This window comes from Rhipicephalus microplus, chromosome 6 (genome assembly GCF_043290135.1).
Source record: "Rhipicephalus microplus isolate Deutch F79 chromosome 6, USDA_Rmic, whole genome shotgun sequence".
NCBI lineage: Eukaryota > Metazoa > Arthropoda > Arachnida > Ixodida > Ixodidae > Rhipicephalus > Rhipicephalus microplus.
In genome coordinates this window covers 42,396,598-42,423,147 of record NC_134705.1, presented here as the reverse complement: position 1 = coordinate 42,423,147, position 26,550 = coordinate 42,396,598, and the positions used below count along the sequence as shown (strand labels likewise).

Sequence of the window (26,550 nt, the reverse complement as noted above, 5' to 3'; positions counted from 1 at the left end):
AGTGGTGACCTCGGACGAAGACAATGACTGACTTGAATGCACTCTCAACAGAACAAGCCTCACGTCCGCAGGACGTCTCGGCCGTGCAACTGCGTCTCCCATCTTTCTGGCCACAGGACCCGCAAGTTTGGTTTCATCAGGTCGAGGCGCAATTCTCCCTGTACCGCATCGCCTCGGAAACGACACGCTACTACCACGTAGCCTCCGTCCTTCCTCCTGACGTTGCCAGCGAGCTCTCCGGCGTCCTCTCCAAACCCTCGGACACTACGCCATATCAGCACCTTAAAACCAAGGTGCTGGAACAATTCATGCCTTCGGAACGCGTCTGCCTACAGCAGCTCCTTGCAGAGGGGGACCTTGGCGACAGGCGCCCCTCCCAACTACTGCGCCGAATGCGACAGCTACTTGGAAAACACGACGTCTCTGCCCACTCAGCGTTGCTTCGCGAGCTCTTCCTCCAACGCCTTTCTCAGCCAATCCGCCTCGTCCTCGCGGCGGCCGGCGACGTCAATCTCGACCGCCTGGCGGAGCTCGCCGATCAGGTTCATGAAGCGACCTCCCCATCTGTCAACGCTGTCTTACCACCAGCAGACACAGCGATTTCGCGCCTTGAGGCCCGCATCGACGAACTCGCCGCCTCCATTGCCGCACTCCGGAGCCCCCTGCAGGAGACTCGTTCGCCTCGTTCCGGTCATCGAGCTCTTCTACGCACACGAGATGCTCGGAGTCCCAGCCCTCCACCCCTCTGCTGGTACCACCGGCGTTTCCGACACCGAGCCACGAAGTGTACGCCCCCATGTTCGTGGCAAGGAAACGCCTGCCGGGATCACTGACGGCGGCGTGTGATCTCCCTTCTCGTCCCAGCCGCCTTTTCATGGTCACGGACAAGCTATCGGGCGCCAGGTTCCTTATAGATACTGGCGCGGAAATTAGCGTTGTGCCCCCGACTAAGGCTGATCGTTCAAAGTCACAGGGGCAAGTTCTTCGTGCGACCAACGCCTCGTCTATAGCAACGTATGGGCTCCAATCTCTCACCCTCGACTTCGGCCTTCGCTGCATTTTCCGGTGGGTTTTCGTCATCGCAGACGTGGTTCAACCGATCATCGGCTCAGACTTCCTCTCATACTTCGATTTGGACGTCAGCGTGCGGCGGCGCCGCCTCATAGATGGTAAGACTCGTCTCTCCATCTCGGTAGTCCTGTCCGACATCGCTCCAATGGCCATCCGCATGCTGATACCTTCCTCACCGTTCGAAAAAATCTTGGCGAGTTTCCCGGAGTTAACTAAACCGTGCAACCTCACTCAGCCGCCTAAACATACGGTGACACACCACATCGTCACCCGGGGTCCACCGGCAGCCGCTCGACCACGCCGCCTGTTCGGAGACCACCTAGCTATTGCTAAACGGGAGTTTGACCACATGCTGCAGCTCGGCATTATCCGCCCGTCGTCAAGCGCTTGGGCTTCCCCGCTGCATTTGGCGCCAAAGCGTGATCCTGGTGACTGGCGTCCTTGTGGGGACTATCGCGCGTTGAACGCCAAGACTGTCCACGACAGCTATCCTCTACCTCACATCCAGGATTTTACATCGCGCCTCGACGGCTGCACAATTTTCAGCAAAGTGGACCTTGTTAAGGCGTACCACCAGATTTCTGTCGAGCCCGCCGACATACCTAAGACCGCCATCACGACGCCCTTTGGGTTGTTTGAATACGTGCGGATGCCTTTTGGACTCCGCAATTCAGCTCAAACTTTCCAGCGGTTCATTTCTGAGGTCACACGGGGTCTTCCTACTGTGTTTGCGTACCTTGACGATGTCCTCATCGCCAGCCGCACACCTGGAGATCATGAGCACCATCTACGCGCTCTGTTCCAACGTCTTCAGCAGTACGGCCTCGTTGTGAACGCCTCTAAGTGTACTTTCGGCGCGTCTGAGCTCGAGTTCTTGGGCCATCACATATCATCCAAAGGAATACGCCCTTTCCGGTCCCACGTTAAAGCAATTCAGGATTATCTTCAGCCTACAACACTGCGCCAATTACGCCAATTCCCGGGGCTTGTGAATTTTTCCAGGCGCTTCATACCACACTGTGCCGAACTGCTACGACCGCTCACCGACCTCCTTCGGTCGACCGCCGGGCCGTCCTCAGCCATTCCTTGGTCGTCAGAGGCCCAGGCCGCCTTTGCTGCTGCTAAGCAAGCGGTCGCGAACGCCGTGCTTCTCATTCATCCACGCAGCAACGCCCCTACTCGGTTGATGGTGGACGCAACCAGCGTGGCCGTCGGAGCCGTCTTACAGCAGTGCATTAACTCCGAGTGGAGACCCTTGTCGTTTTACTCTCGGAAGCTACTTCCTGCTGAGACCCGCTGCAGCGTCTTTGGCCGGGAATTACTAGCCATCTACGCTGCAATACAGCACTTTCGGCATTTCCTGGAAGGATGCTGGTTTTACGTGCCGACTGCCCATAAGCCACTGGCGTATGTTTTCCGCACTAACTCATCCAAGTACGTGCCCCGTGAACTCCGCCATCTGGCTTATATATCGGAGTTCACGACTGACATCCGCCACGTGAAACGAGCTGACAACACCGCCGCAGATGCCCTTTCTCGTATAGCCGCGGTTGACTCTCCACCGCCAACCATCGATTGGGCCTCATTCTCCTCGGCACAGCAGGATGATAGAGAGCTTGCCGATTTTTGGGAGAACCCCCGTTCTCTTCGATTGCGCCTGGTGCCTCATCCATTATCATCTGAGCGCTTGTGGTGCGATGTCTCAGCTGACCTTCCCCGCCCTTTCGTTCCCGCTTCATTACGACGCACCGTTTTCCACTCCTTACACGACATCTGTCACCCTGGCATTCGGGCTACTCAACGTCTTCTCACCCAGCGCTATGTCTGTCCCGGAATCAACGGTGATGTGCGCGCTTGGACGCGCATGTGCCTGCCCTGCCAGATGACAAAGGTCTCCCGTCATACTAAGACGCCGCCCCAACCTTTCCTTCCACCCGGCCGTCGTTTCGACCATGTTCATCTAGACATTGTGGGCCCTCTACCAGTGTCTCAGGGGTACCGTTACATATTGACCATGGTCGATCGCTTCACATGCTGGCCAGAGGCTGTTCTAATTCAAGATATCACAGCCGAGACAGTTGCCCACGTTGTCATTTCTACGTGGGTATCCCGTTTCGGCTGTCCTGGCACCGTGACAACAGACCGTGGACGTCAGTTTGATTCCTCGTGTTTACTTGCCTTAATCGCATCCTCGGAGCCAGACATTGCCGTACCACGGCTTATCATCCCTGCGCCAACGGCATGGTGGAACGCCTTCACCGACAACTGAAGACCGCCTTGATTACCCGCCTCAATAGAGCCACCTGGGTTGATGCCTTGCCACTGGTGCTCTTAGGTTTACGAGCTGTCATCCGGGCAGACCTGCAGTGCTCAACAGCAGAGCTGGTGTATGGCACTTCTCTACGGCTTCCGGGAGACTTCTTCACGTCAACGAAGCTACCAGACAACCACAGCAATTCCTACAACGCCTCCTCGACTGCGTTCAAGACCTCCGGTCCACTCCACCCAGACCTTCCGAACACAAGACCATATTCGCCCACCCTGATCTGCCCACTGCAACACATGTTTTCGTGCGCCACGACGCGGTCAGACCACCTTTGACACCAGCCTACAACGGACCATTCCGCGTCTTTCACCGCACCCCCAAAACTGCCACTCTACTTCAGAACGGCCGTGAAGAGACAGTCAGCTTGGACCGACTCAAGCCGGCGTACCTGGAGACCGCCCTAGAAAGCCTCTCATCTACGACTGGTCTTCCGTTGGAATACCACAAACGTCATGTCACATTCCGACTTCCAGTCTACACGGGGGGCCCTGTAGCACCCTCGTTCGGGCGGCGCGCAAACCGGAGAGCGTGCGGTGGCGACAGAAGAAAATAAAGAAGGCGCTAGGCCGTGGCACGTGAAGCCACGGCTCACGTTCCGGGCTGGCATCGGTTATCGTTCAGGCGTGTCTCTCTTTCGCTCCTGTGGCATAAGCCTACAACTTTAAGGGACAATGTTGCGCTGCTAGCGCAAGTACAAACCAGCTATTCGTTTTGGCATCTGGAGCAGTGGGAAGAGATTGCTTGGCACCTCAGCGAAGTGCAGAAAAAAACCATTCACAGCGCGCTATGTGCGCGAGCGCCTGAACCTGCTGCTGGCACGGTACTTGGAGCTTGATTGCCGCTACCACATGAGTGCGCTAAAAAGAACTTGAAAGCTGTTTAATTTCCAATCACATACGTCTAGTTGAACGAAACGTATCTCGGTATGGTCAATATGGCGGACTGATTGGTTTGTGGGGTTTAACATCCTAAAACTACCATGTGATCATGAAAGACGCCAGTGTGGAGGGCTCCGGAAATTTTGCACACCTGGGGTTCTTTATTGTGCACCTAAATCTAAGCACACGGGCCGACAACATTTCCACCTCCATCGGATATCCAGCCACAGCAGCCGGGATTCGAGCCCGCGACCTGCTGGTCAGCCGCCGAGTATCTTAGCAACTAGACCACCGCGGTGGGGCCATCGGCATTAGGCGTGCGCCGTGTATTATATCAGCCTTATTATTGGTATAGTCAAGTGAACTCTAGAATAACCGTCGACATTTAGGCATGTGCTGTCTAATATATCACCCTTATCATTAGTAGTCACGTTAACTATAAAATAATCTCAAGTGTATGCGTCTTCCTCGCATTCCTAACAGAACAATTTAAAATACCTTCTCGAACAATCAAGCGCCAATTGCGCTGAGCATTCCTGAGAGGCTTTGTGGGCGAAGGCCTAATAAAACAAAAGTGAAAATAAAAAACACGTAGTGATAAGACTATCCATAAAATACTTGTTAACACGAGCAAGACGACTGCATTATATATTGTCACGTCACTCCAGGGGTGTCGACAACGTTTATTGACGTCTGAGCAACAGGGCTCTAACCAAGCGCGTCAGTTGGGCTTGTTTACCAGAGTGAGGGCCCACGCCCACTTCTTCCTTTTTCATGGAGTGAGCCTTCGCCTTGGCATACGACCCACTACTAGAAGTAGGGGGCAATATTCCTCCTCAACAAAAAAAGAAAGCATCGTCCCGGTACTGTAAAGTTATTGCAAAAAAAACAAAGTAGCCTAAACAATGAGAAAGGGCACCAATAATGAAAGGTTACACACGATAAGTTCACCAATCATGAGGCAATAGCCGGAGCACAAATAAAAAAACACAGAAAAAGTGGTTTTTTAGGAACGCGCCAAATAAGGCTTCATGCGCACCACGTGAACTATCTGAGAGGTCGGTTGTCTTCGTTGTACCCATCGTGACGACGTAGCGTCCGGAACCACTTTGTAGTTTACGTCACTCACGCGGCTAACTTTTTATACGGACCGAAGTATCTGCTGAGTAACTTTTCGGAGAAGCCGCGGCAATGAACAGGGGTCCAAACCCAAACTTGGTCTCCCGGACTGTAAGATACTTCATTGCAACGCATATTGTAACGTTGTGCATCGACCTGTTGCTGCTGACCAATGTGTAGCCGGGCGAGCTGGCGAGTTTCCTCAGCACGCTCTGCAAATTCTTCTGCGTCAGTTGTTAATTGATCGGCATCTTCACAAGGAAGCATCGCATCCAGCATCGTCTGAACTTCGCGGCCGTAGAGAAGGCGAAACGGTGTAAATCGGGTTGTTTCTTGAACGGCGGTGTTATAAGCGAACGTCACGTAAGGCAAAAATGCGATCCTATGTTTTGTGTTGGACGTTGATGTACATGAAGATCACGTTTGTGACTGTCTTATTTAGTTGCTTGGTTAAGTCGTTGCTCTGCGGTAGGTAAGGAGTCGTCGTTCGATACCTAGTGTTACTTGGTCGAAAAACTTCATCAATAAGCTGTACAGTGAACGCTGTGCCTCTGTCGGTTATCACTGTAGATGGAGCACTGTGGCGCAGAACAATGTGGCACATGAATAACTGTGCTACCTCAGAAGCCGTGGCTCGTGGTATCGCCTGTTTTTCAGCATAGCGGGTCAAATAGTCAGTTGCAACAATTACCCATTTCAAATGGGTCATTTGATAGGTCAAATGGGTCATTTCAAATGGGTCATTGGGCTTGGTTAACGGTTGCCGTTGGACTATAATGGAAATTAGCCGAGAATGTCCATGCGGACTTGGTCAAATGGCTTGTGTGGTGGATCAATTGGCTGAAGTAAGCCAGCCGGCTTGCTTGGTGGCGACTTTCGACGCTGGCATTCACGACAGCTTTTGACGTACTGCTTCACGCTTGCCGAAAGTCCGGGCAAGCAGTACGCCTCACTTACTCTGGCGAGCGTTCGCGAGTAACCTAGATCACCAGATGTGGGCTCGTCATGACACGCGGAGAGGACTTCGTCCCGCATGTCCTTCGGAACGACGAGGTGGTAAGCGCGGCTCGTAGAACGGGCGATTTTTTTTTTACAAGACATTATCTCGGAGGCTGAAAGACGTCACGACGCGAGATTGATGGCGAGGTATAACGGCGCTATGACCCTCCAGGTAGTCGATGAACGGTCGAATCTCTTCATCCTCTCGCTGGCGTCTGCTCAAGTCAGATGATGCTGATGCTGATGCTGATGACCTCTGATGAATGGCGCTTACCCACTAAGGGGTATGGGCCAAGAACCGGGCCGCAGGATACTTAAATGAAACTAAAATTAAAATGAAGCCGATCTGAAAAAGTAGCTTAAAATAATACTACCAAAAAACAAAAATGTTTGCTGAGCAAGCGGTCAAACTATCTTTTGTTTTTGAAAGACATAACTACGAATTATAAACTAAAGATCTAAAAAGGTAGGGGTTCACTAGCATGGTAATCTTTTAGTTGCGTTGATGTAATCAAACACAGCGGAGCATACATCCCTTTGGCAGTAACCAAATGAAGTTCCGCCAATTGATAAAATTACTGGTAGATTTACTTGTATTCCTAGCTTTTGTAATGGGGCTACTAAAAATCTTTTTCTCTGATAAGAATAACGATGACAGAATTAAAAGAAATGTCCAATTGTTTCAATTTCGTTGCACCAAATGCATAGCGGTTACGCCTTGAGCTGAGCTTTGTTAAGGTAATAATTTAGTTGTGGAACTGCACAGCGCAATCTGGTATAAGTGACCTCTAACTGGCGAGATACACACCACTGTTTATTCCAGCAATAGCTCAAATGCTCGAAATCTTTGAATTTATCCAAATTACCTTTTCCCCATTGCAGGCAAGCATTTCGGAACCTTAGCGCGGTTACGTAAGCCGTATCTGGCAAAACTGGGATGGTGGGCCCACCCAGCTAAGGGCACCCAAGAAACCGTCATCGTCCTCTTCTTCTTGATTGACAAAAGGTATGGGTTCACGCGACAGTGTATCTGCGTCTTTATGCTTCCGTCCAGACTTATATACGATGGTCACATCAAATTTCTGTAGACGCAAGCTCCATCGGGCCAGTCGTCCAGAGGGATCACGTATGTTTACCAACCAGCAGAGGGCATGGTGGTCTGTCGCAAGTTTAAATGAACGACAATTGAGGTACAGGCGAAACGTGGTGATCGCCCATACTACTGCGAGACACTCTTTCTCTGTGGTCGCGTAATTCACCTCAGTACGGGACAGTGAGCGGCTGGCATGGGCTATGACTTGTTCTTTCCCGTGTTGATGCTGGACGAGCACTGCGCCAAGGCCGATGTTACTGGCGCCAGTGTGCGCCTCTGTGTCAGCATCATCGTCAAAATGCGCAAGAACAGGGGCTGACTGCATCCGCTGTCGTAGCTCGGCAAAAGCAGCGTGTTGCCCGGTTGCCCATACAAACGGTGTGTCGTCGCATGTAAGGCGAGTCAAGGGTTCCGCTATCTTCGAAAACCCTCTAATAAATCTTCAATAGTAGGCGCACAAGCCCAGAAAGCGCCGAACAGCCTTTTTGTCTGTAGAATGCGGAAACGCGGCTACAGCGGCAAGTTTGTCGGGGTCGGGTCGGACTCCTTTCGCATTGACTACATGGCCAAGGAATTTGAGGTCTTCATAACCAAAGTGACACTTCGGCGGTTTGAGTGTAAGATCTGCTGATTGAATAGCCTGTAGCACGCTCCTGAGGCGGTGAAGATGTTGCTGGAAGGTTTCAGAAAAAACGACACCATCATCAAGGTGCGCGAGACAAGTATGCCACTTCAGACCAGTAAGCACAGTGTCCATCATTCGCTGGAAAGTTTTGGGCGCTGAGCACAAAACAAAAAGAAGGACTCGAAGTTCATACATGTCATCAGGGGTCACAAAGGCCGTTTTCTCGTGGTCTCGCTCGTCAACCTGAATCTGCTAGTACCCGCTTGTTAAATCCAGAGGAAAAATAGTGGGTGCGGCGTAATCTGTCTATCGAGTCGTCGATGCGTAGCAGCGGGTACACGTCCTTTTTAGTCACGCTGTTCAGCTTCCGTTAATCGACGCAAAACCTAGCGTTGTGTCTTTCTTCTTGACTAGGACGACAGGAGAGGACCACGCACTGTTGGAAGGCTCGATGATGCCGTCGTCAAGCATTTCTCGAACTTGCGTACGAATGGCTTCTAGTTCCTTCACTGACACACGGTAAGGCTGTTGGTGTACTGGGCGGGCATCGTCGTAAGTGGTGATTCTGTGCCTAGTGATCGAAGTCTGGCGCAGCTTAGAAGAGGTAGCGAAGCATGACTTGAATTCAAGCAAGAGTTTTCGCAGTGCTGTGTGGATTTCTGGTGTGAGGTTAGAATTAATATCAATTTTGTTTAGAGACGTATCAGCTAGCTCCACTGCGTCTGACGAGAAACAGATAAGGGAGGTTCCTAATTCATCTGCAAACGCTAACGAAGTGCCACGGAAAAGGGGTTGGTGTTCGTTGCTGAAATTTGTAACGAGCAGTTGAGATCGGCCATCACGTAGCTGTATGATACTCCTAGCCACACAAACACCTTGAGTCAGCAGGTGTTCAAAATTACTTTCTGCAATCGCTTCACCATTTCGCAATCCACAGCATGTGACGTCGACTATAACACTGGCTCTTGGAGGAAGCGTTATACTTTCAGCAGAAACACGAAGAACGTCCGCACGTTGTTGCTCGTCGTCTTTGTTGATTGCTCGGTCGGCTGAGAAGGTGATGCGATTCTCTTGAAGATTAATGACAGCTCCATACTCCTGCAGGAAGTCAACACCAAGAATAACGTCGCCTGAACATTCACGGAGCACGAGGAAACTTGCTACAAAGTATGACCGCAGACCTGAACTCTACTCGTGCAGGTTCCAAGCGGAGAGACGGTGTGGCCACCAGCCGTTCGAATCACGGAGGCATGCCAGGGCGTGATTACGTTCTTTAGTAGTCTGGTCATTTTACCGCTTAGTATTGAATAGTCAGCCCCGGTATCAACTAAAGCAGCTTCTGCATAGCCATCCATCAGCACCGGTATATTCATAGAAAGCCGCACGTATCGCTCAGTCGAATCTACACCCTTTCCTGTTAGCGTCGATCGGAGGTCTTCAGCACGTCGACTGCCAGCGACCTCGCCTCCAAGGGTCGCTTGCGTTAGTTTTCCCGGCGGGGACTGGGGGACCGTGCGCCAGCGTGTCGCTGGGGCGAAGATGAAAAGCGCCTCGGCGACGGTGAGCGCGACTGCTGTCCAGAAGGCGGTGGCATGCGCTGTTGAGCCAGGTAGTCCTCAATGTCCCGGGGTCGATGGCCATACCGAGGAGGCGCTGAATATACTGAAAAGCCGCGCAGCCCTAGGCGACGGTATGGGCACTGGTGGTACAATTGGTCCGCTTCACCGCAGTGGAAGTACAGAGGTCGGCGATCAGGAGGGCGCCAAACATCAGATTTCCGAGGCGAAGCGTGCCTGTCGTCAAGGTAGTGTGCTGGTTGTCCCGCAAGATGTACAGGGCTGGTATAAACGAGGGGTGGGGGCGTGCGTGTGTTCTCGTAGTACCGTAGAGGCTGCGCCGACTGAAGTGAAACCGTAGGAGGTGCCTGAACAAACAGCGGGGAAGAGGAAGCTGGGCGCTTCAAGACTTCCGCATAGGTCGCACGGTGGTAGTCAGCCGGGGTGGGTGTGGCGTTATTCAGACTTACAGGGTCACGAAGAGCATGATGCAGCTCGTCCTTGACGATGATTGCAATGGAACTCATCGTAGGTAGTGGTGGTGCGGCAGCCTTTTGCAGCTCCTCGCGTACTATACAGCAGATAAGGTCGCGCAGACAGTCGGTGTTGCTCCCAATAGTCGTGAGAACTTGAGCAGTGGACGTGTTCATTTGCCGCTCATACAGGGTGGATCGATGCTAAAGCATCTTTTCCATCGTGACGGCTTCGGACAAAAACTCGGGGACCATGTTCGGAGGGCTCCATACAAGGCCAGTGAAAAGCTGCTCCTTAACTCCGCGCATCAGGTGACGCAACTTCTTTTCCTCTGTCAATCTCGGATCAGCCCGTCGGAACAGGCACGTCATATCTTCCACATAGATCATGACAGTTTCATTGGGCATTTGGATGCGGGCCTGAATCGCTAGCTCCGCTCGTTCGTGGCGATCAGCACTTCTGTAAGCATCCAAGAGCTGGTGGTGGAGTGCGGGCCACGATGCCATCTGTTCCTCATGATTCATGTACCAGGTACGTGCTCCATTCTCCGAATGGAAGTACACACGCCGTAGTTTGGCCGCATCGTTCCATTCGTTCAAAGCAGCCACGCCCTCGAAGTCGACCAACCAGCCCTCGACGTCTTCGAGCTCGGTGCAATGATACAGTGTTGGAACCTGTGGACTTGCGAGGGTGTGCCGAGTCACCTTGCGGTTTTCCGTACCTGTTAAAGTGGTTTGAACGGACGTGCTCATCATACTGGTGTGAACTGTAAGGACAGCTTCGGGTGGTGATCCTCCGATCCTGCGGCTTCTCTGATGAACGGGAGTGTTAACTCGCACTGAGCTTGTGGTGCCGCTTCCAAGAGGGGCCTGAAACATCCGTGCGGGGCTACCCAGCATCTCCACCTATTGTCACGTCGCTCCAGGGGTGTCGACAAGGTTTATTGACGTCTGAGCAACAGGGCTCTAACCAAGCGCGTTGGTTGGGCTTGTTGTTGTTGTTGTTGCTTGTTTGCCAGAGCGGGGGCCCACGCACACTTCTTCCTTTTTTTGTGGTGTGAGCCTTCGCCTTGGCATACGACCCACTACTAGAAGTAGGTGGCAATATGCATATGTGCCCAACAATTTCAAACAAAAACAATAAAATGTTATAGAAATGAGTGCGTAAGCGGCAGTTGTCAGGGCGTGGAAAGAAAACAGTTAAGGATGCAACACTGTGTGTTCACCCTTGCGTCCTTGTCAAGTCGGTCTTACAATCATCCGTCAAACAAGCTGCAGCATGTCAAAATGCTTCATAAAAATTAATAAAAGATTTAAAATCTATTTTTTTACATTGCTCATTGCTCAAATTTGTGCCTAATTTTCCACTCTTCTAGAAAAGAGTCCGAACGAGCCTACACGAACCATAAACTAGTTTTAATGGTGGCTATTTTTCCTAGCGCGAAAGAATACTTACACGTCAGTGAGTCTGATCTCGGATGGGTAAAATGGAAAGCTCTGCAAAACATTTGTGAACAGAGTTTTTCCAACTGCAACGTGTGCAAACCGTGAGGGTGCGGGAGGTTCGTGTTCAAGCGCGGTTCTTGACTGTGCGTGCGTGCATTCCGCGCGCATGCGCCACGACTTGGTCCAGTGGCGGCCGCGACAGCAGCACAGCATTTCACGGCACTACTACATTTTGCGTCGTAAGCAGCACATAATTAAAGGGGGACAGGATAATCATATAATTACTTTAATTTTGAACACTTACACGCACAACAGCATCAGCCTACGCGAGCATGTTCATCAAAGTGGTAGACTCCATATTTCATAGTCAACCTTCAAAGCTCTTCTGCTAGGCTGCGCAACTAGACGGTTCTTGATAATTTTAAGCGCGATTTAAAAATATAAATTCTAGTCACTACGCGAAAAGAATGTGGAAATGAGTCACTACTTTTGAATCTAATTGCACGTTCTGTTCAACTGTAGGTGTCTTTAAATCTGCACGTGAGGAGAAAGCGTACAAGCAATGAGTGTCATTGTTCAGTCAAGAAATAGACATCGGAGACAAGGAAGGGCTTCATATTCATTGAACCGGATTAAGTTTGGCTATTCGGCACAAACTAGTTTCACATTATTCCTCATTTACGAGCCTTTTTAAATAAGACTCCTGTGTAGGTTGACGAAACTCTCGGTACGACACCAGAGACCTATCAGCAATACCAAGTGTTGTAATTGTGCGTCTTTCCTATGGCGTTATTGGCCGACTGGACAAACTTTTGGGAGGGGGTTTCTGACCCCCTCCCCTGCCCCCTCGCCAACATGGCTGAATGTAAATATAAAGCTTAGTCAACGTAAGTACCGTGGTCGTAATACCAGGAACATAGTCGGTACGATTCTACCAGCACGTGTACAAAACAGCAACAATTACCCACTGCGGGAGCAACCTGAACAAGCATCACGCCTTGGATATGCATATTTAATAGTTCTTCTTTATGGATGTACCTTGATAGGCAAGGTTTAGCACGGAAAAGTGACATGCAAGCATTTAGGCTACAAAAACGCCGAATACACTTTGAGACGCCTTTTTTCGTTGAAAGAAAGAAGTGCGAAACGTAAAGGCTCGTTTTTCTTTTTAGAGACAGTATTTATCAGAATTAACAGACAGTGATGCCAAGGATTGTATATAGAGGAGATATTATGAGCACTAAATGTAATGTAAATTTAATGTAATGAGCATTTACACTACATTTACGACTAGCAACTTCCCTATACCTTTTTTGGAATTACGGTCCGTTAATTCTCCTGAATGTTTGTCATCGTGAAAGAAAGCTTCGCTAGCTAAACACATCGATAGGAATAGCGTACACTTGCTTTTCTGAGTACTTTTATTACAATCGACACTCGGAAGTGCGTTTAGCGTTTCAAAATGCTTTAACCTCGATCAATTCATCATTACATTGTTCGCAGGTGATTGGTGTGCCAGACGAGCGAATGGGAGAGGAGCTGTGTGCTTGGATTGTACTAAGGGATAAAGCCAAGGTCACTGATGAAGAAATGAGAGAGCACTGCGAAGAAAAGGTGAAGCACGTCACTACTACGATTGCAAAGTATTAGTCACGTTTAAATCGGCTGCATGTCATTTTTTCGCAAGACTGATTAGAAACGAAACACAAATAATTTTTCAATTTGCTTTATTTACCGATATTTCCTATATATGTCTAATGACGCCATATCTTACAGTTAGGGTGTTTATGCCATTTTTTTCTATTCATCTCGTCGTAGACTAATCAAAAAAGGTGGCGAAGTTTTTACAAAAGCTTGTCAGGTCGGGATTTAACAATATGAATGTCTAAGTAGGACACTAAGAAAAAGAAAACAGAAAAAGCAGTTTCTGTAGATGGTGAAAAAAAAAAGAACGTGTTGAGAGAATTTGAATGAGGCTTTCATTAAGAAAGCTGAAACATGTTTTTTTCGTGTTTTCAATTATGAGACAGGTTTTTTTTTTATTTTAATAAGAAAAAATGCATATCAATCGCACTATTGAGAATGTTGAAGCAGACAAACAGACACGCGTCGAGGCTGTGATGAACTGAAAATTTATCTGAAGCTGTTTTAATCAGAGGCGAACCAGAACAGGCGGAACCATTTCGTGCTTGGTACGCCGTCAACGTCTGCTCTTAGTCAAATTCTTGTGGTGTGTACCAGCACGCTACGAGAACTATGTCAGAGTCAGCGACGCACACCAGGACCTATATCTTGGATATAAACTGTAATCAAAACGATGCAACAAGTGTATGTAAGTATTTTGATTCGGCGTTTTACAAGAAATAGTGTTAAAGCTAACCTTAAGCTTTTTTTATTATTGACTGCTAGTCGCCTAGTTCCAGACTTAACTTCGTATTTCAGCGGTCAAAAAAATTAACCATTAGAAACACAGACACATAAAAGGGATTGAACACACACAGTATTAGCATTGTTTGTTTATCTTCAGTCGTGTCAGTGTTTCCGTGTCTTGAATTTTCACTGGCACAAATATTCGCCCTATTATGACCGATCAGCAAGGCATGCCTGCATGCTTCCTATTTACACTTTTTTTGCTACGTTGTACATTAGAGGGAGTCTTAAACTTTCATAATGAGCACGTGTACTCCTTTATCATTTTTCGAATTTTTACGATACCACAAACTTTTGTAGTGCCGCAATATATCTGCAAGGGCATTCTCAAAATGATGCATGCCAAGAGCTTCATTATCATCCATAGTCTATCTTATGTTCACTGAAATATCGATGCATATTTCAGTGATCTCTAATTCGCCTAAATTCACTTGACCTCATTGAATTTTTATTTTGCGTGGTTTTCAGTCCCACAGCTCTACCTCATTATTGCCCATTTGTGGCAGTGTTTTGCATCTCTTTGTATACATTCGTTTTTTCAACCTGACCACCGCTTCTTTGTTGCACGCAACACATGGTTAGCCTAGCTCCATTTTTTTCGCTGAAGTTCAACTATATTATTGGCTACCTCTATTTATCGCTGTGCCAAAAGTATGGAAATAACGAGCCACATTACATGTCACATCATATCGTCCTTGTCTACACAACTATTCACCACAACATGGCCTTGATATTTTATGTGGTCACATATCTCATATGGCCGGTAATTATGTTCACATTGCTTGCACAAAATGTGTTTTTGTGCTAAAAAAGGATGGTTATAAAAAACACTGGTGTTTGTGCTCCTTTTTCACCCCTGTCTCTGTTTGTTTCGTGCTGAAACCACCCAACACGTTTAATTACATTCAAGTCACCCAAACGTCAGTTCTTTTGCTGACAAGGATTGTATTGTGGTGCTTATTTTCAGATTTTCTTATAGTGTGGTTTACACCTGTTTGTCTTGAGCTATGTAAAATTCATTCTCTTGCATTCGCAGCTCACTCGTTTCAAGATCCCGCGCTACTTCATCTACAACCCGAACGTGCCGAGGACAGCTATCGGGAAGCCGCAAAAGGCCAAGATGCGCCCGTTGGCTGCGGAAATGCTCGGACTCGTCAAATGATCTCAATCATGAGGTCAATACTTAGGCACAAAAAGTATTATTCCTTCTTGTGATACTGAAGTCGACGCAATTGAACATGGGCAGCATTCTTGCATGACCATTGAGAAGTTGGCACGATTTCTTTCGTTGATAAAACTCACGCTGGTGAACTGCGTTTTAGAATTACTTCTTTCTAAATATGACTGGCAGCTTTAATGACGATTTCGTGACTACAATGAAGAGCTTTCATATGACAAATGAAAATAGCTGCGACAAATTGCCTCAGCACGTATTACATGCTATAGAGCACTAGACAACCTCATCTGCAACAGGCACCATGGAAAACATGCTTTTTGAGCAAGAACCATATATATTTGTACTCACTGCTGCCTAAATAAAATGACTTGTAAATATTGCATCGCATCAAGCTATAAACAGCCCGCAATAAAAGTGATCCTAATGAATTCACGTGGTCTGTTTCACTCAACTCCACTCCATTTATTACACGTCCACAAGCAAGTCCAGCACCACGATGTAAAACTATGTTTTCGAATTCTGCGAGTCTGATTTGTGTCACTTTTAACGCTTGCTCGTGAGTCATAATTATTTTTCATCACATGGTGCTTCGCACGAATTTATAACCACTCACAGCATAAGCGGCGTTCATTAACGACAAACCGAAAAAGAACGATTCACTAGAAGGCGCTTCAGAGAGCTACTTATTGCGGCATTACAAGGCTTTGCTACAGTTACGCCGAGTACAAAAAAAAAGGAGCAGCCTGGCGACCAAACTGCTTGTCACTATGAGCGCGTCATTGTCGGTGTTGTGACGCTCTGCGTTAATATTGTCGCTTCCTCGACGGTGCATGTGTGAAAACGGCTCAGTAGGTTCAATAAATTTGATCAAGTGGTTAACCGTGGATGTGCATTCGGTGGCATGGTAGGGGCCTTATTTTGTCAGCAGTTTTGAATAGAGGTCCATTCCATTGACAGGGCCCGAAAGCCATGCGAGCACTTCTGGGAGAAGTGTTGGCACAGAAGTGGTGTTTCTCTCCGAATGCTCTTCTGCCGCTATAGGGCATGGGTAGTAAAGGTTTTGGCAAGTTCGCGACAACCTCCATCAAGTCCGACTGTGGCAGAAGCAAGACAAAAGGAGTAAATTAAGGGTTCGGTTCTTATTGTTGTTAAAATATTAATGAGAACTAGCAAACAATGACGCCAAGAAAAGTGTAGGGGATCCTATTACAAGTGACTGAAATGTCGTGTGCAGAAAGGAAAGTGGATGAAATGATAACGGGTTGCCGGCAGAAGCAAAACCTGCGACCTCCGAATAACGTTTCTGATGCTTTACCACTGGCCTTTACGACGGCGGCCATTCATAAATCGTATCCACTGACAGTGGATACGTTTGGCACCCAAGCGCGCTTCATTGAGAGCACCGTCAGAAGTTTTTCATCTCTGCGCAACCGTGTCAAAGAGCACGCGGGCAGTAGCGGCTTTCAAAGAAAGAAAAATGGTGAAAGAAGTGCAGTGCCACCTTCAAGCGGACGTCGTGGGGGATCTTTATCTCATGTGTTCGAAGGGAAAGACAGAGAAAAGGGGTAGGAGTGCATGACAACTGTCTTAGTGAGCACACCTAACCAAAACGCTCAAGCTAGATGGGGACCAAAATGACAGGGATGAGGAAACGATCACATTTTTAAATACATAAAGAAGAAAAGATTGAGAAAAAACGCCAGGGTTCCAGGGAACGCGCAGCACAGTCAGAACGAAAGCTACAAGAGAGGCATTTGAGAGCCTCTTCTAAACACTCATTAGGTAATTGTTTCAAGCCCACTTGCTTGATACCCACTACGGCATCAATAATAAATATTTTTTAGTAGTAGGCCAACATTCACTATGCGGTTTTTTGTCATTTTCCTAAAAAGCGTGGTATCTGTTAAACTATTGCGAGAAATTTTCTGACACTTATTCATGCAGTGGCTGACGACGATAATAAATTTTGCCTGAAGTGGTTATGTGCCACAGGTTATAGCTGAACCAAAACAGCTTTCGTAATTGGTTTGCATTGTGCGACGAATGGTTGTTCTTCCGCTGTTTGAAAACACTTTAAAAGTTGTACTACCTTGATTGCTTTCCCGACATCATGCCTGCTCAAGTCAAGTTTGCCAACAAGTCCCAAGCACCGGCGTAGCTCAGGGGTGCAATAAAGCGAAAAATCCGGTGTAGCTTAGTGGTTGCACTTCTGGAAGCCAGCCTAGGACATAATCGTTCAGGCTCGCTGTCCTCGCTGTCCTCGCTGTCCTTGAGGTTTCCTCTTGTGCTTCCTGAGGCCTGAGCGCCCGGTTTCAGTTCGGGATCTATCCCCGCTACTACTTCAAGGGCACCGTCTTGCTTCCTCCTGTGGGGGAGTGGCCGGATCGGGCGTTGCTGTTAAGCCTATTAACCTGATGTCTCTTTCCTCTCCCGGCCAGGCATATTCCGCCTGGTCGGCTTCCCTTCCTAACAGTGATTTACCAATCGATCTATTTTTGCGCAGTGGTCTGAAGAGCGTTCCTGTGGCCCTGGTGCCAACCGACGGCGAGTCTATTCGCATGAAAAATTCGAAACTAATTCAGGAAGAACTCCCGAAGATTTCCGATTATTACCAAATGATTACTGAGGTGCGTAAATTTGGACGTGGAGACATTATGTGCTGCTCGCCGGACCAGGCCTGCATCACAGATTTTCTGAAATGCAGAACGTTTACCCCAAATCCGGTTAGCTGTTTCGTACCTGTCCATTTGGCCTGTGTGAAGGGACTAGTTCGAGGAGTGGACTTGAGCCTTACACCACCTGAAATACTTGAAATGTATGCGGCTGCAGGAGCAGTCTCTGTATTTCAATGCTCGCGAAACGTTGAGAAAAAAAGGTCCCTACAGATGCATTGATCGTGATTTTTGCCAGCACGGCTCGACCGACGGAAATTAAGGCATGGGCACTAACTTATCGTGTAGATGCACTATCCCTTCGTCGACTGCAGTACAAAAAATGCAGGAGGTATGGCCATGCCCTCAAAGGATGAAGATCGGATGTGAGGTGTCGCACATGCACTGACCAAAATAAACCCGATAAATGTTCAACCCAAGAGGTGAGATGCTGTCTATGCAGAGAAAATCACGCAGCTTACGATGAAAGTTGCCCCATGAGGACAAGTGAGTTGCAACTTGTAGAGATCATCGAACAACAACGATGCTCCCGGCGTGAGGGCCGACCTATTCTCTCTGAGCGCTCGCGTGGCTATGCCACCGTTGCCAACCGGGCAAACCAGATGCTTGAGTCGTCGTTGCCTGATTTAATAACATCAACGGTGGAAAGGGCCATGACAAAGCATATGGAATCTCTATTCGTGAGCCTAACGGAGTCATTGGCACAAATAGTGAGCGCTCAGTGGAATGAAATATTGCAAGGAGGTAACCAACCTACCGTGCCCCCTTCTCCACCTTCACCAGTTAAGGTTACTGATATTCCATCGGTACCACGCCCTTCAAAATCAAAGCCAGATACGCCGACCTCTGGCCGTATAATAATTATGCATATTGTACAGGACCTAGATTGGAGCTTGGATTCCGATTCCCATGTGTCACAACCAGAACAAATGAACTCTGACCCAAGAAATATGAAACAACGTGCTTCTCCTAAGGCACAGCGCTCCTCCATTAGTCTTAAATCAAGAAATAAGAGATATCAGAAGGAAAACCCATAAAAAAGGATTTTTGAAAGGATAGCATCTTAGAGAAAGCAGTTAGTGCTGCTGGTATCTCTTCAAAATAGGGAATTTAAAAGTACTACAGTGGAATTGCCGCTCCATTTCTTCAGCAGCTACAGACTTACTTCAACTTTGCGATAATTATTCCCCTGATATTGTTGCTTTACAAGAAACTTGGCTCGCAGAAAATAGGTATTTATGATTAAAAATTACCGCACATTTCTTCTAGACCACCAAACTCTGGGTGTAGGTTTGGCAACATTTATCTCATCTAAAATCGCCCATAGAGCTAAAATTATTTATCAGTCAATGACTTCAGAAAGCGAGACTTTAGCATTAAGCATTACTATTCCTTGGTACCTCCCATTCTCAGTTATTAAAGCTTATTTTCCTGTGGGTGTTCTAAATTTCTTCGTTCTAGATACTGCAGTTCACTATTGCCAAAACGATATTGTATTAGTAGGTGACTTCATTTCTCATCATATTTCGTGGGGTTTTGAAACTGATATGAATGGGAAGCGTTTATGGGATTGGGTGAACAACAATAACTTTATATGCATAAACAACAAAACTCCTACTTTTATGTGTAATCAGTCCTCCTCGGTACTCGATTTAACTTTTTCTAACGCTAACCCTTCCATCTTATCATGGTCTGCGATTAACTCGAGAACAAGTAGTGACCATATGCCAATATTGTTCGAGGTGCTATGTCCAATCACCTCCAAGAATAGATCTTCCATAACACATGTAAACCTTAATACTTTCGAGAAAATGTTACGAGGTGCTTTATCTAACCAAACGAATGATGCAGAACTAGACGGCATCAGAATTAGCGACATTTTAAAAGAGTCGTTAAATAAATGAAAATTCACCATTGAAAGTTTGAAACCGTCTACCAACCCTTGGTGGAATGCAGACTGTTCGCGGGTTTATAGACTAAGAAAAGATCCATGGAAAAAAATAATTTTCAACCAGTGTCCCAGCAACTGGAGTGATTATTAAGTATGCGGCCGCTATTTTGAAGAGAACCATCGCTAATTCGAAGGACAAATTTAACAACGACCGATGTGAGTTCCTGTTTAAGCCAGTCAATATAAAAGAACTTTTTCGCTTTCTGAGAATTAGGAAAGTTCTTCCGGTAAAAAGAAATATAGAATTTGTATCATCATCACCAGTTGAACGGAAAGCCCTTCAAGAAGATTTAGCTCAGGGCCTAAAAAGTCGCTTTACGACACTTCTCTCATACCAAGCCCGGTCCCCCCATAGGGCTGAAGATTTTGAAGACGTTACAGCTGCAGAATTAGCAAACGTAGTCAGAATACTACCCCATTCTGCTCCCGGTCCTGATGGCGTGACGACGTCAGTGATAAAATCAGTACATAAAATATACCCACTTGGCCTACTCAAAATTATAATCACTCACCTAAAAGCTTTTCGATGCCACCTGATTGGAGAATGACAAAAGTGATTCCACTATTGAAAAAGCAAGGCGCTGGATTTACCTTAGATAATATTTGGCCCATTGCACTTACATCGAACCTAGTAAAACTCGTTGAACGAATTTTATATAGACGTATAGATCAATGGATGTCAGAAAAACTGACACTGAGCCCATGTCGAATTGTATTCAGACGTGGTTGCTCTATTTGGTGTGCGCAGGTGGATCTCGAAAGCAGAATTCAACTTGCTCGATATCAGAAACAATACTGATTGATTTGTGGGGTTTAACGTCCCAAAACCACCATATGATTATGAGAGACGCCGTAGTGCAGGGCTCGGGAAATTTCGACCACCTGGGGTTCTTTAACGTGCACCGAAATCTGAGCACACGGGCCTACAACATTTCCGCCTCCATCGGAAATGCAGCCGCCGCAGCTGGGATGCGAATCAGAAACAATACTCCGCTTTTGTAACCTTAGATATCACAAAAGCCTATGATAGCGTGGAGCATGTGAAACTGCTAGATTCACTTCATAACTTAGTACTTTGTGGCCTGGATTCATGCTGTCTTAGGTGATAGAGAATTTTACTGCTCGCAATCTGGTGTCAACTCTCCAATATACAGGCAAACGAGAAGTATACCACAAGGGTCAGTGCTATCGCCCTTATTATTTAATGAACTACTTTGTACCATTCCCATACAGCAAGATGTACAGGTCTATGTATATGCCGATGATATCGCATTTTTTGCTGTGTCGGCGGACATTCACACACTGTACCTGACTCTGCAGACACACATGAATAGCCTGGAAACGTGCCTGGAGGATATCAACCTATGCCTCAATATAAACAAAAGCACAATCATAGTTTTCGCACAAAATTCCCCAGTGCGAATTTCACTAATGTGCCGACAAGTCGCCATACCTCAGCTCGAGTCAGTTAGGTACTTGGCGTAACCTACACCGAAACACTCATCTGGAGTCCCCAAATAGAAAACATGGCTGCTAAAGGTGCACGTGCCGCAAGGATGCTGCGCTGGCTCAGTAATTATCGTGCCGGTTTGCGTATAAACGTGCTCGTAATGATATATTGCATGTACATTCAACCGATATTAGAATTCGGCTGTGTTTTGTTTTCTGGCACTCCGGCCTACAAAGTCCGACCACTGATTCTGCTAGAACGCGAATCTTTATGCTTATGCCTAGGGCTACGTAAATATGTTGCCAACAGTATCCTAGACAAAGAATCCCACCTGCCTTCTCTTATTAAAAGATTTCATATTCTAACAGTACGTACATTCCTTAACATCTATGCATCCCCTCAGCGGAGGTCACAGTATGTGTTCATTAACCAGCAGGCCTCATTCTTCAACCGCCAATGGCCTAAATTACGCTGCCATCAATTTATATTTACACAGAATCTTATGAAGCCCTTAAGAGTTAACCATTGGGAAACACTTCTGCTCAACACTGTATATGCAATTAGGATTGAATTGGAGGATATATGTCTCAAGAATGCAAAAAAATTACCATATCAGTATATAAATGGCATTTTGGAAGATCATTTGGCCAATCTAGAAACATCCATTGTAATAGCGACTGATGCTTCTGTTTACGAAGAGAAGGCTGGCGTAGGAATCATATTATCCTCTCTAGATTGGGCTTTCTCAATTCGATTACCCGACTTTACACCTATTTCCCAAGCTGAACTACTGTCAAAAGTCCTAGCATTGCGTAAAGTGCCGCAAGATCTATCAGCGGTGATGCTTCTAACACTCTGTCGATCGGTCTTTACTGCCTTAAGCTCACCAACTTTTTGGCGTACCTTAGAAACTTTCTACTCGCTCATTCCTACACATGTGCGACTCGTCCGACTAGTTTAAGTACCAGGCCATAGAGGTATAGCTCTGAATGAGCATGCAGATGCACTAGCTGTATCTTCCCTTGATTGTTCTTTTTTACCTATTTTGCGTACTTCCGAATATATCACAGCATCACGATTTGAAAACGCACAATGGCCAATAACTTTGAAAAATCTCCTTTGTTTGTATCAGACTACCTACAGCTAAAGTACCCTTAGAATGTTAAGGCGTTTATTAGCCGGCAACCAGCGAGCATAAAAAATGGCGACAGTCACGGCCAAGCATGGACTCAGCGCGAGCAGCGTCTTTGTTGGGTAGCCCCACTAGAGGGTACTCAAGAGTTCGACCCATTTCAGAGTTCGGAGGCTTCGCTACAATTACCCCGGGGTTGAAGAGGGAGCCGCCTGGCGATCTAACAGCTTGTTACTATGAGCGAGTCATAATAAGCCTTCAGGCGCTCCACGTTGACGATGTCGCGCCATTGGCGGCACATGTCCGAAGATTGTTCAACGGGTTCGATCAGATAGTTGACGGGAGAGGTGCGCTCGATGACACGGTAGGGGCCTTCGTATTTGGGAAGTAGTTTGGAAGAGAGGCCAGCTGCAGAGGTCGGAATTGAGAGCCATACAAGCGCACCAGGAAGAAACGTGGGCTCAGAAGTGGCGGAGCCATTACGAGTGCTCTTTTGTCGCTCTTGATCATGTGTCGTAAATGTCTTGGCAAGCTCACGACACTCTTCGGCAAGTCTGGCTGTCTCAGAAATGGGTGCACACTCAGATGGATCCGGCGTGTACAGGAGTATCGTGTTCATGGTGTGCGACGGGTGCCTTCCGTACAGCAAGTAGAAAGGTGAAAAACCGGTCATGCTCTGAGGGGCGCTGTTGTAGGCGTAGGGGACGAAGGGCAGTAGATTGTCCCGGTTCGAGTGGTTGGCAGCGACGTACATCGAGAGCATCTCGCCGAGGGTGCGGCTAAAGCGTTCTGTGAGGCCATTCGTCAGCGGGTGGTGAGCAGTAGTTTTGTGGTGGACAGAATGGCACTCCGTCAGAATGGCTTCGACGACTTCCGACAAGAAGACACGGCCTCGATCACTGAGAAGCTCTTGGGGTGGTCCGTGGCGCAGTATGAATCGATGCAGCAGGAAGAATGCAACATCGCGCGCAGTAGCCGCAGAGAGAGCGGCGGTTTCGGCGTATCGCGTTAAATGGTCTACGGCAACGATGGCCCAGTGGTTACCAGCCGACATCAGAGGAAGGGGTCCATACAAATCGATACCTACGCGCCCAAAGGAACGGTCAGGGCAAGGTAACGGTTGCAGACCGGCGTGCGACATGTGTGCCGACGGTTTGCGTCGTTGGCAAGTGAGGCAAAAGCGAACGAACTGCTGCGCGTAGCGGTACATCCCGCGCCAGAAGCAGCGTTGTCGAATGCGGTGGTAAGTTTTGGATACCCCAGAGTGCGCACATTGTGGATCAGAATGAAAAGATTCACATATCTCTCACCGCAGACTGCGGGGTATGACGAGTAACCACTGCCGGCCATCGGAGTCGTAAGTAATTGCGTCGGTGTAAGAGGCCGTCACGGATGGCGAAATGGTAAGCTCGACGACGCAAGGCACGCGTGGATGGTGCTGCGGACGGATCAGAGAGCAAGTCGATCAGCGGGGCGATCCAATTATCCTTTCGCTCTTCGGTAGCGAGGATGTCCACATCGATAGCAGATACAGCAATTGAGGTTACTGAGCAGGGCACGTCGTCTTGAGGTAAAAAGGAGCGTGAGAGGGTATCGGCGTCAGCATGCTGGCGTCCGTTGCGGTACAGCACACGGATGTCGTAGTCTTGTAAGCGAAGAGCCCAACGGGCGAGACGGCCAGAGGAATCCTTCAATCATGAAAGCCAGCATAGTGCATGATGGTCGGTGACGACATCGAATGGGTGACAATACAAATAAGGTCGAAAGTTTGTAAGGGCTCAGACGATCGCCAGGCACTCTTTCTCCGTGACGGTGTAGTTTGTCTCGGCTCTCGTAAGCGTACGGCTTGCATATGCTACGATATATTCAGGGAATCCGGGTTTGCGCTGCGCCAGGACAGCACCGAGGCCGACACCGCTGGCGTTCGTGTGCATCTCCGTTGGGGCTGTAGGATGGTAGTGGCGTAGGATGGGAGGCGACGTCAACAAATGGCGGAGCTTCGTGAACGCGTCGTCGCACTCGGATGACCACGAATTGAGGGGCCCGTTACTTCCAAAGAGCTTTGTTAGCGGTGATATTATCGTGGCGAAGTTTCGTATGAAGCGTCGGAAGTATGAGCACAGGCCCACGAAACTACGCAGTTCTTTGACAGATACAATTTTGGGGAATTCGGCCACGGCCCGAAGCTTGGCAGGATCTGAAAGAATGCCGTCTTTGGACACGACGTACCCCAGGATGGTAAGTTTCCGTGCTGCAAAGCGGCACTTTTTCAGATTTAGTTGTAAGCCGGCATTGCTCACACGCGCGAAAACTTCTTTCAGACGTTGGAGATGCGTGGAGAAATCCGGAGCGAAGACAATGACATCGTCGAGGTAACACAAGCACGTGTACCATTTCAAGTTGCGCAGAACGGTGTCCATCATGCGCTCAAAGGTCTCAGGTGCATTACATAGACCAAACGGCATGACGTTGAACTCATACAGGACATCTGGCGTGAAGAAGGCGGTCTTTGGTCGAGCGTCGTCAGCCATGGGTACTTGCCAGTACCCCGAGCGCAGATCGAGAGAAGAAAAAAAATCGGCTCCATGAAGGCTGTCAATCGCGTCATCGATGCGTGGCAGTGGATAAACATCCTTGCGAGTGATATTATTGAGCCGTCTGTAGTCCCCACAGAACCGCACAGAACCGTATTTATTCGCAACAAGAACAACAGGAGACGCCCATGGACTGTCCGAGGGCCGAATAACGTCGCGTTGGAGCATATCGTCAACCTTATCACTTATTACCCGACGTTCCGCAGGCGACACGCAATATGGACCTTCGCTTGCATATGCTGGACAGTCGCAAGATATATGTTCGAGCGTTTCTGGCAACCGACAAAGACCACAATTGGGACCTGTGTCACTACAGCCAATCAAGTGGTTGTAACGTCTCGTGTAAGCCACACCGAGGTGAATGCGGTGGATAATGCATGAGATGCTTCGCTTTAACTTGTGAGGCATACGGAACTTCATTTCCGAGTCCCATTTGTGCAGCCGCTTGTGCTGGTGTTCTGGTTTCTGCCAGTGCTCTAAGATGGAGTTGCGCATTACGCGTCGAACTAGGATGTTAGTGTCTTGTCGAGAAAATGTGATGAACACTTCCGGGGCACTGTTTAAAGCTTTCTTAGCTTCAGTGTCCGCCGCTTCATTGCCCATTATGCCACAATGAGCAGGTATCCATTGAAATGTTACATCATGCCCATTTTTTGTAGCAATGCCAAGAATCTCTGCTATTTCAATCGATAAAGTATGATATGGACCTTGTCTCATGAAGCCATCGATGGTTTGAAGAGCAGCTTTGACATCGCACAGTATCGTCCATTTACGAGCGGGTTCTGTCGACATGAAACGTATTGCCTCCCGAATAGCAACAAGTTCCGCGTCTGTTGATGTGGTCTTCTGATCTATCTTGAAACGTCGAGCTATCTTCATCTGCGGGTTGGCAAAGGCTGCGGCGGAGGTATGCGACGTGGTAGATCCATCAGTATATACGTGTGTCACACCGTCGTACTTAGTATAAATGTGCAGCAGTGTAAGTTGCTTTAGGCCGATTGATGATACGAAGGACTTGTTCATAATCCCAGGAATCTGAAGTATGACAAGTGGTCTAGGCAGGAGCCACGGAGGTGTCTCAGGAACACGTGGGTGTGAGAATCTTGGCGGTATGATGTTCTCGAGCCGCGATATAGCTCTTGAATAACTGCAGTCTCGGTGGCTGGCAGAGAGCGCAGATCGGGGATGTTACCTGTGTCAAGTCAACAGACGAAGGTGGACTCGAAGAAGCTCGCAGAGCACATATACTTTGATTGGACAAGCCCGAGCTTCGGCGAGAGTTTGCTTGGTTGATGAGCATTGAGGTAAGCCCAAACATGTGCGCAACCCTTGAGCTTGGATGCTTTCTAGCGTGCTCGCACAACTGGGTTTCATGCTTGAAAGCACGGGCGTGCTGTATTGTAAGTACCCTACGAATAAAATTTGGTAGAGTTGCAGGAGAGCTGCCTCCGAAGGGTCCCATCTTGCTCTGGCCATGACCCGAAGAACGTGGACAAAACTCTTGAGCTTTGACTTCAAGGCTGTGACGTGTTTTGACCACGATAGTCTCCGGTCGAGG

The 26,550-nt window shown here is 48.0% G+C and overlaps 1 protein-coding gene across 1 annotated transcript in view; it reads left to right on the top strand.

The window, feature by feature from the left end:
• Positions 1 to 15,621, top strand: part of LOC119168692 (medium-chain acyl-CoA ligase ACSF2, mitochondrial-like) — a 178,254-nt gene extending 162,633 nt beyond the window's left edge. Inside the window, exons 15-16 of the mRNA XM_075865951.1 lie at positions 13,090 to 13,200; positions 15,053 to 15,621. Coding sequence (XP_075722066.1) covers positions 13,090 to 13,200; positions 15,053 to 15,178 — 237 coding nt within the window. The 3' untranslated portion in view covers positions 15,179 to 15,621. The remainder of the gene's footprint in view (positions 1 to 13,089; positions 13,201 to 15,052) is intronic.
• Positions 15,622 to 26,550: the final 10,929 nt, after the last annotated feature.